This window comes from Nematolebias whitei, chromosome 14 (assembly GCF_014905685.2).
Source record: "Nematolebias whitei isolate Nwh7 chromosome 14, NemWhi1, whole genome shotgun sequence".
NCBI lineage: Eukaryota > Metazoa > Chordata > Actinopteri > Cyprinodontiformes > Rivulidae > Nematolebias > Nematolebias whitei.
In genome coordinates this window covers 18,124,354-18,137,535 of record NC_056511.1, presented here as the reverse complement: position 1 = coordinate 18,137,535, position 13,182 = coordinate 18,124,354, and the positions used below count along the sequence as shown (strand labels likewise).

At 39.4% G+C, this 13,182-nt stretch overlaps 1 protein-coding gene across 1 annotated transcript in view; it reads left to right on the top strand.

The window, feature by feature from the left end:
• The window catches only part of ubl3a (ubiquitin-like 3a), a 51,751-nt gene extending 39,451 nt beyond the window's left edge, over positions 1-12,300 (top strand). Inside the window, exons 2-5 of the mRNA XM_037687945.1 lie at positions 1,609-1,717; positions 6,078-6,164; positions 9,354-9,431; positions 12,089-12,300. Coding sequence (XP_037543873.1) covers positions 1,609-1,717; positions 6,078-6,164; positions 9,354-9,431; positions 12,089-12,141 — 327 coding nt within the window. The 3' untranslated portion in view covers positions 12,142-12,300. The remainder of the gene's footprint in view (positions 1-1,608; positions 1,718-6,077; positions 6,165-9,353; positions 9,432-12,088) is intronic.
• Positions 12,301-13,182: the final 882 nt, after the last annotated feature.

The following is a 13,182-nucleotide window of genomic DNA, read 5'->3' as shown; positions in this document are numbered from 1 at the left end:
GGGGGGGGGGGGGGGGAGCAGCCGAGACACACTAGCAACAGTGACGCACGTGGTTTTGCCATGTGTCATGTGTGCACCCCCAGGCCAGCCACGCAAATACAGCAAGCAGAGGCACACCACGGCTTGCTGCTGCAGCTCGTAAGGACACTTTGACTAAAACGCAAATCCTGCCAGATAACACAGGAACTTAGATCTGCTTCTTGATACAAGGCAGCTTAATTGCTGTGCAGATTCTCTTTTTTTTTAAAATAATTTCCTTTTCTCAAAATCTTATCAACTGCAAAAAACTGATTCTGGTGTCCTTTCAAAACTCCCACTTCACCCATTTTCAAGGGGCCTCTCTGTATATGAGTCTGACCTCTGACCTTTCAGTGTAACTTGCCCCATGGGAACACAAATGTCACGTTATTAGTCATTTTTATGAGACTTTTTGTCACCACTGCCTGCTAGAATAAGTTATTTGTGGCAGAGTTCACGTTGCAACAACCTTCAGAACTCCACATGAACTAAATCTTTGTTTGTGGGCAGTGAGACATGAGTTGGGTTGTTTTGATGCTGCAGAGGTGCTCTTTGTCCCTCTCTTTTTTTTTAGAGTCTGACTAATGCCTGTGCACTTGTTTAAATACCTTACACCAGCTCAGGAAACGACCCTAAAAATGCATAAAATAAAATACCAAATCCTAGTTTTAAATTCAATGCGAGTTAAAAAAAAAAAAAAAGTATATTTTGCATCTTGTTTGCAGCTAACTGAGAGAGCATTGATGCTGCTCACTCGGAAAACATGATCTTTTGCATATATCGATAAGCCATGACATTATGACCACTCCTAAGATCTTGCTACAAAAACAGCTCGGACCGGCCAGGACATGAACAGAAAACATGTGAGAGAGTCCTGAAGCAGCTGGGACTGGGATGTTGGACCCCGTTTGTTTTCAGTTAGGGGTTCATGTGGATTAGAATTGCTTCAGTTGACAAAACATCCCAGCCGTTTGGTTTCTAGGCAGTCTTTAGGCTGGGCGAACACCCCAGACTTTCCGTCGTGCTCTTTGACTCTAAGCAGTTTTACTCCCATGATTTTATTGCTCTCTTGCTAAAGTGGGGCTGCAAACGTGTGGGTGTGCCGTTGCCATATGTGGAAGACGTGAGGGGTCTGCAAAGTTGTTTATGTAGGTGGTGGTTGTCAACATATCATCCACAGAAACACCAGGATGTAGGTGGACAATGTGTGCTTTGTAACCAGAGAAGTTGTCTTCTTTGTTTTTTTTGTGTGTGTGTATATTTGAATTTAAAGTTTTGCCTTACGGCCGTATGATTAAACAGTAATTTAGGTTAAAAAAAATAATAAAATGAATTAAAAAAAGGTGTAAGCCCACGGTTCTGCTTATATTTAAAGAAGAGAGCCTGGCAAGCTGCCAGTGAGGCACAAAACTAGAATCCAGAGGCAAAATAAATCCAGTTGAGAGAAAACTAAGTTGGAGCGACAGATGGTTGAACTGGATGCTCCATAGGAACTTTGTATCTTTTCTCCTGTTTCTTATAAAATAACTTTGCTTACCATTTTCCACACACAGTACTTATGTGTTCTTTGTCTTATGTGGTGCTTTGCAGATAAACCTACGACTTATTTTAGTCAGTGGAAAGACGAAAGAGTTCCTCTTCTCTCCCAACGACTCGGCAGCAGACATCGCCAAACATGTCTATGACACCTGGCCACTGGGTGAGTAGCTCTGGATTATGGCAGAGAGTGGTGGTAGATGGTGAAGTCTCACAGCTCTGCTGCTGCAGAGTAGGTTTGAAAGTAATGCCAAAGTCCTTCACCTCCAAATAGGATCGACCTGGAGTCGTACATTTGATTGGATCTCCATATTTTACAGAACAGTTTTGTGCCTTACATAGGTGCTCCATACTTCTGTTTCAAACGGACCAAATATTCTCATAATTTCTCAAGTGGTCTTGGCCGCTACTTTCCAGTGCTTTCAGTGCACCTACTGTATATTCACCTATATGAATCATTCAGTTATGTAAATGCAACTCGGTTAAAGAAACTACAGCAAACTTAGTCAATAATTTGTTTTAAATACAGTCACAAAGAGACAATTTGTTTCCATTTATCTTGACACTACAAAAAAGGCCAAGACACAGAGAAGGATTTTGAATCCTGAGGTGAAGAGAAAGATATATTTGCTGAATATCTGGCTCATACAGTAGATGAACTAAATAATTATGCATCTACACTTGTCTGGTTGTCTTAATTTTAAGGGAATATTGCTTACCATGCTAACAAATGTCATAACCGATGCAGAAATGCAAATAGTTTTGTCTGAAAATTGTAATATTTTCAGCATTTTTTCAAAGTAAAGAGTCATTTACAAATTATGTCATTGCATCAAGCTTCTAGTAGTCAAAGCCTTTACAACACAAGTCATTATAAAGTAGTTTCTTAAGGGTGTCTCTTCAGCGCCGTTTTATGCCTAAATAATTCAGAGTTCAGTTTTAAGTGGCTTAATAAAGAAGCAAAAATCCTCTAAAACCTGAGGAATTGAATCACCAAAAAAGAAGCCAAAGTTCAAGAAAAAGTTTTGGACACAAACTTGTTCAATTTAATATTTATTTATATTATTTTATCAACACCCGCCTGTTGCACAGTGATGAACATTGGCACCAGTGACCTCCGTGAACCAGAAAGGAAGAAGTGGTTAAAGATGTTGGATGATGAATGGATTTTATTCATCTTTATTTAACCAGTCAAATCCATTGAGAACACAGATCTGTTTTCCAAGGAAGCCCTGGCCTGAAGGCAGCACGGTTTTAGACCAGGACTATTCAACAAAACTGCTCAGTGGACCACGGTTTCTGAAAGCCAACAGCTTGGGGACCGGACATCCAGCGATTCAAGTCATGATGTAAATAAACCAAGTTTTACAATGATCTGTTACCTTTTAAAGTTGTTTATTTTATTGCATTGAATCATAAATGCAATAAACAGAACCCAAACCCAGAACCCCCCCCCCCCCCCCCCCCCCCCCCCAAAAAAAAAAAAATCCAGCCCACTTCATTAAAAATAAATATATTTTTTTATTTATCTATGGGAGCAAACTGGAGCACCCAGGGAAAAGCCACACAAACACGAGGAGAACATGCCAACTCCATGCAGACAGACTCCAGGTCCAAACCGGGGATTGAACCCAGGATCTTCTTGCTGTGAGGCAACAGTGATAACCACTGAGCTGTCGTGCTGCCAGCCACAGACTTTATAAGAAAATCTGTTGCTTAGAGGCAGATTTTAAAGAAATGAGAGCTGTAGGATTAAAATCGATTTTCACACATCTTGGATTACCTAAATCTGTGACACAACTATAGTGTTGCATTAAAACATCTGTTATTTCTGTCTAGCTTTTATTTGATTACAAAAATAATCCTTAATATTCAGATTGTATGATAGAGCTTTATAGTTTGTAATTAAGCTGTCTGCACATTTCCTGCTCTGTCATAACGCTGCTTTTAGCTGCAGCAGGCTGTTTTTTTTTGTTGTTTTTTTTTGTTGTTTTTTACCCCAAGTAACAAAAAAAACTAAAGCAATAGACTGACTGTACACAATAGAAAACTCATGACCTATTCCACATATTTTAAAACCGTTCGCGCTCTGAGTTCAGTAAAGTGCACAGAAACCAGTCACTTTAGTTTGTTGGGCCATTACATAATGCTTTTAACAGTTCTCATGTAATTACTGTAATAATCCTTGACGTATTCTCAAGTGTTTAATGGTGAAGTTCCCATTCTCCACTGACTGTATCCAACTGTTATCTGAAAGTGTTATTTATTAGCTTTTAAGTTTGCACATTTGTAACGATGAGTCTGTAACACTCATTTGTATGCCACATTCGCTACATTTTTAAGCTTTTGAAGCTGCAGTTTTTCTGTGGTACTTTGCAATGAAGCAGGTAATTTGAATAACCGCGATCTGCTTCCATATGAAGCTTTGTGAAGCAGTGTAGAAAAGCTTAGATCTTTGGAGTTGGGCAACCTGTGCACACGCCTGATTATCATTGCATAAAGGAATGTGGGATCTGAGCAATACAACCACCAGAGAATAATTCCTATCTGATACTCTTGATCTTCAAAACTTAAACAACTATAAAGTTTTCCTAAGGGTGTGTGAATCTGGTGCAGTTCCAGTGAAGTTCACGGTCAAAGAGAAAAATGCAAATTACACAAGTGAGGTTGGATTTTCCTCGACGACAGGAGTTTTCTGTTCAGCCCTGTCAGTTTTGGACCCACCCTGCGTTCCTCCCAGACAACAGATCTAAGCTTCATGAGAACCAGAGCAGGAACTCCGTAACAACACCCTCGACTTAACTGGAGGCAAACATCTGGTGGCCAGACTGCTGCCTCACAGTTTTCTCCTTTTTTTTCCTATTTAATGCCTTTCACTTTTTGTCCCAGTCCACATCTTATGCATTTATTTTGCTAACACTATTTCTCAAGTCCGTCTGTATATATGACAAAGCCCAAAAAGTCTATTCTTTATATAAAAATACAAAAACATCCTACCGGTAAATCTACCACATAATCTTCAGTGGGGTCTGAGGTTTGGTTTTATTTCCATGCGGGGGCCCACTTTGTTTCATAATGGTGAAATAGTATTTTAAATTGAACAAATTTTCATCACTTTAGTTGTGCTGAACTCCGTTATTGTCACTTTGTTCTCAGACTCCTGAAAACCTCATTTAGAGTCCGGGAACAAAAGGTGGTGATGTTCAACTATTGTAGGTTTTGTAGTCAGTTCAATTTCAAAGATGTGAACGGTTCCTAAATTTAATGCATTAGCCAGCACACTTTATATCGTATGTTCCCAGATTATGGGATGACATTTATGTGTTGGGGGTGGGGGTGGGGAAGAGAAATACCGTATTTTCCGCTCTACCCGTTGCTCCGCCCTATAAGTCGCATCAGTCCAAATACATCTAAAAAAGTGGAAAAATTCATAAATATGTCGCTTCGCCGTATACGTCGCATCTGTTATGCATTACTGCTGACGCGTCGCATTTGTTACGTGTCACCGCTGACAACCCGGAAATATGGGCCGAATCCGGAAATGTGGGCCGGTGTTGTGCCAAAAATCGATGGGCTGCCACATGGCGGCCGCGGGAGCGTGCACAGGAGGACTTTAACTAGAATTTAACAAGATTAACACTTAAAAACAATTATTTGTTTGCTCAGAATTATAGTAAATGTGTGTCTCAGTCTAACGTTTGCTTCATAAATGCACTTCAACGGTCAAATCAGCTGCATTCGCTGCCTCGGTGCTCTGGGAACGCGCAGAGAGAGGAAAAAATAAAAAGAGGAACGCTGCTTGTTTCTTCGAAATTTAACAAGAAAAGCACCTAAAACAATTATTTGTTTGCTCGAAATTATAGCAAAGGTGTGTCTCAGTTGAACTTTTACATAATAAATGCACTTTAATGGTCAAATTAGCTTCATTTCGCTGGAGTGGTGCAGCTGGTTTAACTTGCTCCAAGCAGCGAGCAGAACGAAGGTGGAAGGCTATGGCAAGCCTATTGTGTCATTAATAGCTGGTGAAGATTCTCAGTCATCCAGGACATGGTAGATTCAAAAAAGTTCAAGACAAAAACAATAAAGTATAATAAATAAAGTCTAGTTGTTTATATCTTGAACTTTTTTGAAGTTGTAATTATAGCCACATTTACCTATTACATGATACAGCGGCATGTCATACAGCTACTACTACTCTGCTGCCATTTAGTGGCTGAAAATGGTAGTGTTAATTTGTTTTTTCAGTCAGAATGAATGAAAACGGTCATATCTCAGCCAAAAATTGGTTTATAATATGGGAAAAATCCATAAATGCATCGCTTCGGCCTATAAGTCGCAAAAATATGCAACTTATAGGCCACAAAATACGGTAATTGAAAAACTAAGAAAAAACAAAGATTTAGGAGAAAGCCTAATGTGAAATGAGCCAGAATGAAAAATATTCAGAACTTTTCTTTCATCTTCCTGCTTAAGAGTTTCTTCTCAACCTTTTCCTTTTGTCTGTTTCTTTCCATTTCTGTCAGACGGCGAAGAGGAGCAGGTCAGCAGCCCTAACATCCTGAGGCTCATCTACCAGGGACGTTTTCTACACGGCAACGTAACACTAGGAGGTGAGAAAACACCAGAACTACACCGCCCAGACAAAATACATGCGTGCTCACGGACGTGCGCGCAAAGTCACAGCAGTGTGCTGCGGGAGAGTTCTCATCTTTTTCCCTGAGCTGCAGAACAGAGGCACCTCAGTGCTCTGGACAAGCCTGCTTTGACGGAGGAAGGGAGGAGAGAGGAAACAGAGAAAAAGAGGCGAAAGAAGCTGGTCAGGAAAATGTGGGAAGACGGGCTTTGGTGTAGACGTCAGGATGGACAAAGAAGCAACAGAGAAAAAGGGGGGCTGCTTAAGTGAAGAATAAAAGGAAGCTCTCTTTAGTGGGGGGACTCACCCCAGTTATAGCTTTTAGCTTTTTTTTATCTGCCTAATCTAATTTTGATTTCACTCTTTTTGGTGGGTAATCATGTTATGACTGTCCACAACACATTTACAGTCATCGCATTAGTGCCATCCATCAGATAATTACGTTATTGTTAGCCTAACCTGTATCGGTGAAGACATAAAATCTTGTTAGGGTTAAGCCCAAAAAAAGTCCTTGTAGTTCTACAACGCAATGCAAAGACAAAAATGTGTTCATTACTATTAGCTTCAGGTAACGTCGGAGGTAAAATGAACCAGTACAGAGGTTTAACTGTCAGAAGCTGTTTCCCTCATGAACTGGCTGAAATTTTCCATGAGCTAAAGGCATTTGTGTTTGTCTCCGGTTTTATTCCAAACTTCTTCTGGAAATTTTCCCCTTGTTGTAATTCTGTTGAAGGGTCTAGGAAATGTGCAGCAATTTGAAGTAGGTGTATGAACGACTGGGACTGAATTCTCTGCACAGCCTTCTCTAAAATCTCCCGTTTTCATGTGAAGAAAACGGCAAGAGACGGTTTAAACTAGCAGTTATCAGGAACTCAATAAAGTCTAGTTCTAGTAAATCCAGTAACTGCAGCCTGCTTGTAGTTTCTAGCAGTACAGGATGTCAGATGGTCAAAGACATGGTTGAGGTACAGGAGGCTGAAACATGGAACTCCAATAAGTAAAATTCACAAGTTTCAACACTAAGCAAGAAATAGACAAAGGCTTTTTTTTCTCCGAATATCTTGTGCGGCTGATTTAAGATTGACCCTTAGTGATGCAGTTGGATGGACTTGTCCTGAGTCATTAATTAAAACAGTTAACAACCCATACTAATGCTGCTGATCACCTCTGCTGTCGTGAAGGATAAGCTAATTGGACTGTTTTGGGTTGTGTAATGAATGAAAATCAACTCTTAAACTGCTGCGAGTTTATTGAAATGATTTTCTGTATTCTGGGAAAGACAAGAAAGAGGTCTGCAGCATTAAAAAAGGCCAAGCTGCAGAACAATGCCTCATCACAATTATTTCAATGCTAATGGGGTATTACAGTGGTAAAGGTATAAAATGTTTATTTTTTCTTTTTAACGGAGGAGGCAACAAATTGAAAAACCTCTCAGAATTCAGATAAAGAACAAAGTACAGGGGTTTATGAATGTTTTTTAAAGGCTGAAAATGTTTTCTAGATGTTCTGTTTGTGTCTTGGTTGTGACTATAATATCTGAGTTTGAAATATCTCTGATGAACACATATGACCGTGTAAACAGTTGCTGGTTTATGTTATCTAAGGTTTTCTGGAAGTAGAAGAGTAGGAACAGAGTTTTACGTTTAATTTACTTTTTAGCATTATTAACCTTTACTTAACTAGACAAATCCCACCTGAGAGGCCTGGACCTGAAGGCAGCCTAACATGCATGTTTTTGAACTGTGGGAGCAAACTGGAGCACCTGGAGGAAACCCATGCAAACGACAAGGAGAACATGAAACTACGTAGAAAGACTGCAGGTCCAAATGAAAGGTTGAACCCAGGATCTTTTTGCTGTCAGGCAATAGTGCTAACCACTAATCCACTGTGTGCTGTCATTTTATTTTGTGCAAGCAGGGCTCAGGGGTTGTTTTGAGGAATGTAGGATTGGGTCTCTGTGGTTTGGACTTGCCTCCACAGCGCTACCTAAAGACTCTTATCTATTAATTTGATAGAACACCATCATGTTGGTACCTGAGGTGTTGGAGATCCTCTTTGTCAGGTTCATAAAGCTGTTAGTAAACCAATAATCTTTATCCCTTTGCTATCCAGCTGAGGGCTGCAAATGTAAGGTAGTGCTGCTATGATGTGGAGGATATGAACGGTCTGCAAAATGGCAGGTGACAAGTGTCAATAAAATGTATGTGAACGCAAAGGTGAAGTAGAACAAGATGAACATGGCTTCGCACATTCCCTGGCAGTGGTCATAATGTTATGGCTTGTGTATACATAGCTTTGAGTCGCAGCATTTTTTGGGGCTTTTGTAACACTGTGCACATTTGTTAATAGAAGACAATATAGATGTGTTCTGTATTGTGTTATTTTAAAAATTTATTCAGATTTTCAGATTTTTTGTTGTTTGTTTTCCACATTTATCAGTCAAAAACAAAAACAACAGTGAATAAGTCCATCCATCCATCCATCCATCCATCCATCCATCCATCCATCCACTTCTGCTTACCCGTAATTGGGTCGTGGAGGCAACAGGTCCAGGAGAGAAACCCAGGCATTCCTCTCCCCAGCAACATTTTTCCAGCTCATTCTGGGGAACCCCGAGGCGTTCTCAGGCCAGAGAAGATGCACAATCCCTCAGTCTACTTCTGGATCTTACCCGGGGCCTCCTACCAGGGGAATGTGCCTGGGAAACCTCTAAACCTCTAATCCTAATCAGATACCGGAACCACCTCAACTGATCATTTCGATGCGGAGGAGCAGCGGCTCTACTCTGAGCATCCCCCCCCAGATGACGGAGCTCCTAAGCCCATCTCTAAGGCCACCCTGCGAAGGAAGCCCATTTCGGCCACTTAGTGAATAAGTCGCATTGTTTAAATCCCTGAATCAGATGCAGATTAGTGTTATGTACATTTAGACACTGTCAGACCTGAGGAGATTAATGTTCTGCATCAAAACAACCCATCAGTTGTGTATTTTGACAAGCAGAGGGTGCTTCTGTTTCAGTACGGTGGAACACAGTCCTGTCAAGTCTGTTTCATTTTCTACACGTGTCTGAAAAGCCACTGAAGAGTGAAATGATGTTGATGTTGGATGACATTGTACAGACTTAATATGATCTTTTTCTCCTCTGCTCTCATTTCTCCCATGCTAGCTCTCAAGCTGCCCCTGGGGAGGACCACAGTGATGCATTTAGTTGCCAGAGAGAATTTGCCTGAGCCAAATTCCCAAGGTTACCAGCTTTCTATGTCTCTCTTTTTTCCTCTCAGAAGTCTTTTCACAGGCTGAAAAACTTTTAACTGCTCTGCTTCCAGCAGCCATTATTTATTTCCACACATGGCTTCTGTTTTAGGAACAGCCACTAGTGCAAATAATTGTCTCCTTTAGGTGTCTCCCCAAGAAGAAAAGAAGAAACTTTCAGTTTACTTCAGAGCAACATTGTTGGAAGACTTGCAAGGAGAGATTTGTTTAAAATACAAAAACTAAACGCATCAAAAACTAGAGTAATTGCATGTCCTGTGAAAATGCAGTGTGAATGCTTATCGCTGAAGAACTTGCTAAAAAACAGCTGCATCTCTGTAAAAACATGCTGAAATGTAGCTGAAATGGAAGAGCAAGCCCAAGTTAGCAGAAGAAAGCAGAAAGAACACATTTTTATTCAATTAGGTTTAAATAAGCAGAAATGAGACCCCATAATTGGTGAGTTAGCTTTAAAAAAGCTGAAATTAGCTAAATAAATAAATAAAAATAATTAGCTGAAAAGTAGTTGAAAAGGCAGAAAGATGCTTGGATTACCTGGGAAGTGGAGGGAGCACGATTGTGCCCAACTAGGCTGAAAGAAGCAGAAATGAGCACAAAAAAGTGGAACTTACCTTTTAAAAAAAAGCCTGAAATTAGAAAAGAACAGCTGAAAAGTAGCTTTTAAAAAGCAGAAAGAAACCTAAATTACCAGAAGGAAGTGGAGAGAGCACATTTTTGTTGAATTAGACTGAAAAAAGTTGAAATAAGTGCCAAAAATGGGGAATTAGCTAGAAAAGCTCAAATTAGCAAAAACAGCTAAATAGTAGCTGAAATAACAGAAAAAGACAAAACTTGCAGAAATGAGCTGAAAGGAGCATGAAATTAGCAGAAAGAAGTTAGAAGAAGCAAAAAAATGTTGTAATTGTCTGAAAGAATCTGAAAGGAGCACAAAACAGCTGAAAATAGCTGAATGTAACTGAAAAAAAGTTTAAATTTATAAGGAAGCTGAAAGAAGCTGAAGCAGAACAAAATGTAAAAGGAGCAGTAAAAGGTTGTAAACAGATCTAAAGATTTGAAGGATGTAAAATGAGCTCACTTCATTTTCTATGAGGGAAAAAGTGGCAGAAAAGGCTAAATATTTCAAAAAAACTAAAGTTGCACCAATACCAAAAGTCATGGCACCCTTCTCCTGAACAAGCTGAACGTTTTGATTTATGAATTGGTGAAATAGCACAAAAATTGTGGAATGAGAAAGATGCTGAAAAACGTATAGAACAGTTAAAAAAAACTGAATAATAAATATAAACAGGATCACAATAGTGTGAATGCTTAATAAGCACAATTCACAATAAGAAAGTAATAATGTAAAACTTGTTAATTTTCTCAAGTGCTTTAAGAAAATGTGTAATGTTTTTGTTTTATGAGGCAAAGTTTTGTTGGCAGTTGTTTGAGTGTCCTTACAGGAACATTCTTTCTACTTTGATTTAATTCAGAATTCATTTTTTCTCTGTTAATATCTGCAGTCTTGTTGTAGCGAGTCAGTGGTCATAATATTATGGCTCAGATCAAAATACTTCCTTCTCCAAACCTAATAGACTAGATAAGTTTGAGCGATCACTCAGATGATCTAAAATGAGGTTCTATGGAACGGTAACAAACTAGTACTGTATGTTAGTATCTTACATGTTGTAGATAATAGCTCTTTAAACAGCTTCAGTTTGAGGAAAAAACAGCTTATTGTGTATTACTACCGACTTAAAACAACTCCAACTGAAACATTTCAAAGCATATTTATTAGGGATGCACAATTTAGGATCCACTGTGAGATGGATCTTTACAAGAGATCCTTCCTGACTACAGTCATCAGTATCAATAGCATCTCTTAATGAAATGAGGATAACGAGTTACTACAACAAATAGTTTCCCTCTGGGATTAATAAAGTATTTTTGAATTGAATTGAATTGAATATTGGATTTTTGGCTGATATGCCAATATGTTAAAACTTATTTGGCCGATAACCGATACCAATACTGATATTTTTCCCCTAGACCTCCTTACAGAGACTACATAGCTTTCTCTGCTGTGGAATTAAACTACTACATTATTCTGCATGGTCTTTGTCACTTTGGCCTGCTACCAAATGCAGATGTCAAAAAGAGGGCTGAAAATGATGCAACACTTCAACTTGGATTATGTTTAATGTCAAATATATTCATGACATTTACTCTCTCTAACACAATGACAACACTTGAACAGTGCAAATTTGTAAATTTTCACAAATCTAAACTCAGTGGCGCACGTGACGTCATAACGTTGTGCTGGTGCTGCAGGCATCCTTGTCACTGGGTTGTCATACAAAAACAGCACCTTTTATATCGGTGAGTTATTTTGATGGAATGGCCGATGTCCGATATTTAACTTTATCGCTAATAGCGGCCGATACCAATACCATGCCGATAATATCGCACATCCCTAGTATTTGTTATTTTATACAAACAACAATTCAGAAAATTAACGATGGCTGCATTTTCTAACTGGATTAGTTTATTTGAGCAGAACATTGTTCAACTGTCCTCAAACGACCTTTCTCAAACCTTTTGATCATACGGTCAGTATTAGTCGGTGATGATGTTTGTGTGTTTGTCCAGGTCAAAGGAACAGAGAGAAGACTGGGGAGAGTAACTGCTGCGTCATTCTGTAAATACACACCTCTGCTGCCAACCTGCCGCTCTTCTTGTTCGTTTGTCATCAGCGTCATGGACCCAAGGAGCTCGTCCCCTGCCCTGAAGCCTGTTCATTCAGACAAATACTGTACACGTCTGTCCTGGTTTATTTTTGTTTAGTTCTTTAAAAAAAAAAACACTTTCCCTTCATGCACACATTCACACTTAAATAGGACAACAGGCTCAGACTAATCCGAGACGAGGAATCAGGGAGCAGGAAATTGATTAACAATAGAGCCGATTGTTGTACTTGATTCGATGTTATGCTGAAAATAAGAGGAAGGAACTGGATATGCATGTGTTTTTCTGTTTGTGTTTTCCTCAAACCTTCTGCCATATGCACACATGAGCACACACAGCTTTTTTTTTTTTTTTTTTTTTAAATCCATCCTCAGTGAGTTTGTAATTGTGTTATTGCAACGCAGTGGCCAAGTTTGCGTGTGGCCTTGTTTCATACACGTCCCGGAGAGTTTTAACCACTAAGCTCGTCAGAACCTCACAGTGTCTGCACATCCCAACCATATGTGTTTGTGTGAAACGCCTCAGTGCAGCAGACGAAGCGTGCCTGACCAGAAAACACACGGAAGAGACACCTTTTTACTGCCCTCCTCTAAACGTGCCCTTAAAGGTTGCAAGAAAGACTATTTCTTTTTGTACGTAGACCGAAGAACGCTTCCCGCTCCTTTCAGTCTTTTATCTCATTTTAGCCAAATGAAGCCTAACAAATAAACAAACGAGCAGTATTAGTGGTCTTGCCTTGGATATTTGTTGTCCACATCTTTATGACTGTGTTTTTTTTACAGTCTATGCATATTATCGCTCCACCAGCGGGGTGATATTATAACAACAATATTTAAAAAACAGGAAACGGCCACTTTTGTTTCTTACGTTAAACATGATCATGCCAGTCCTGCTCCCTTTTCTATCGGTGAAGGATCTCAAGTCCACTCGGAATGAAAACAATCCTCTGTGTCAAGTCTTAATTTGCTTTTTTTTTTTCTTTTTAACTCTGCATTAAT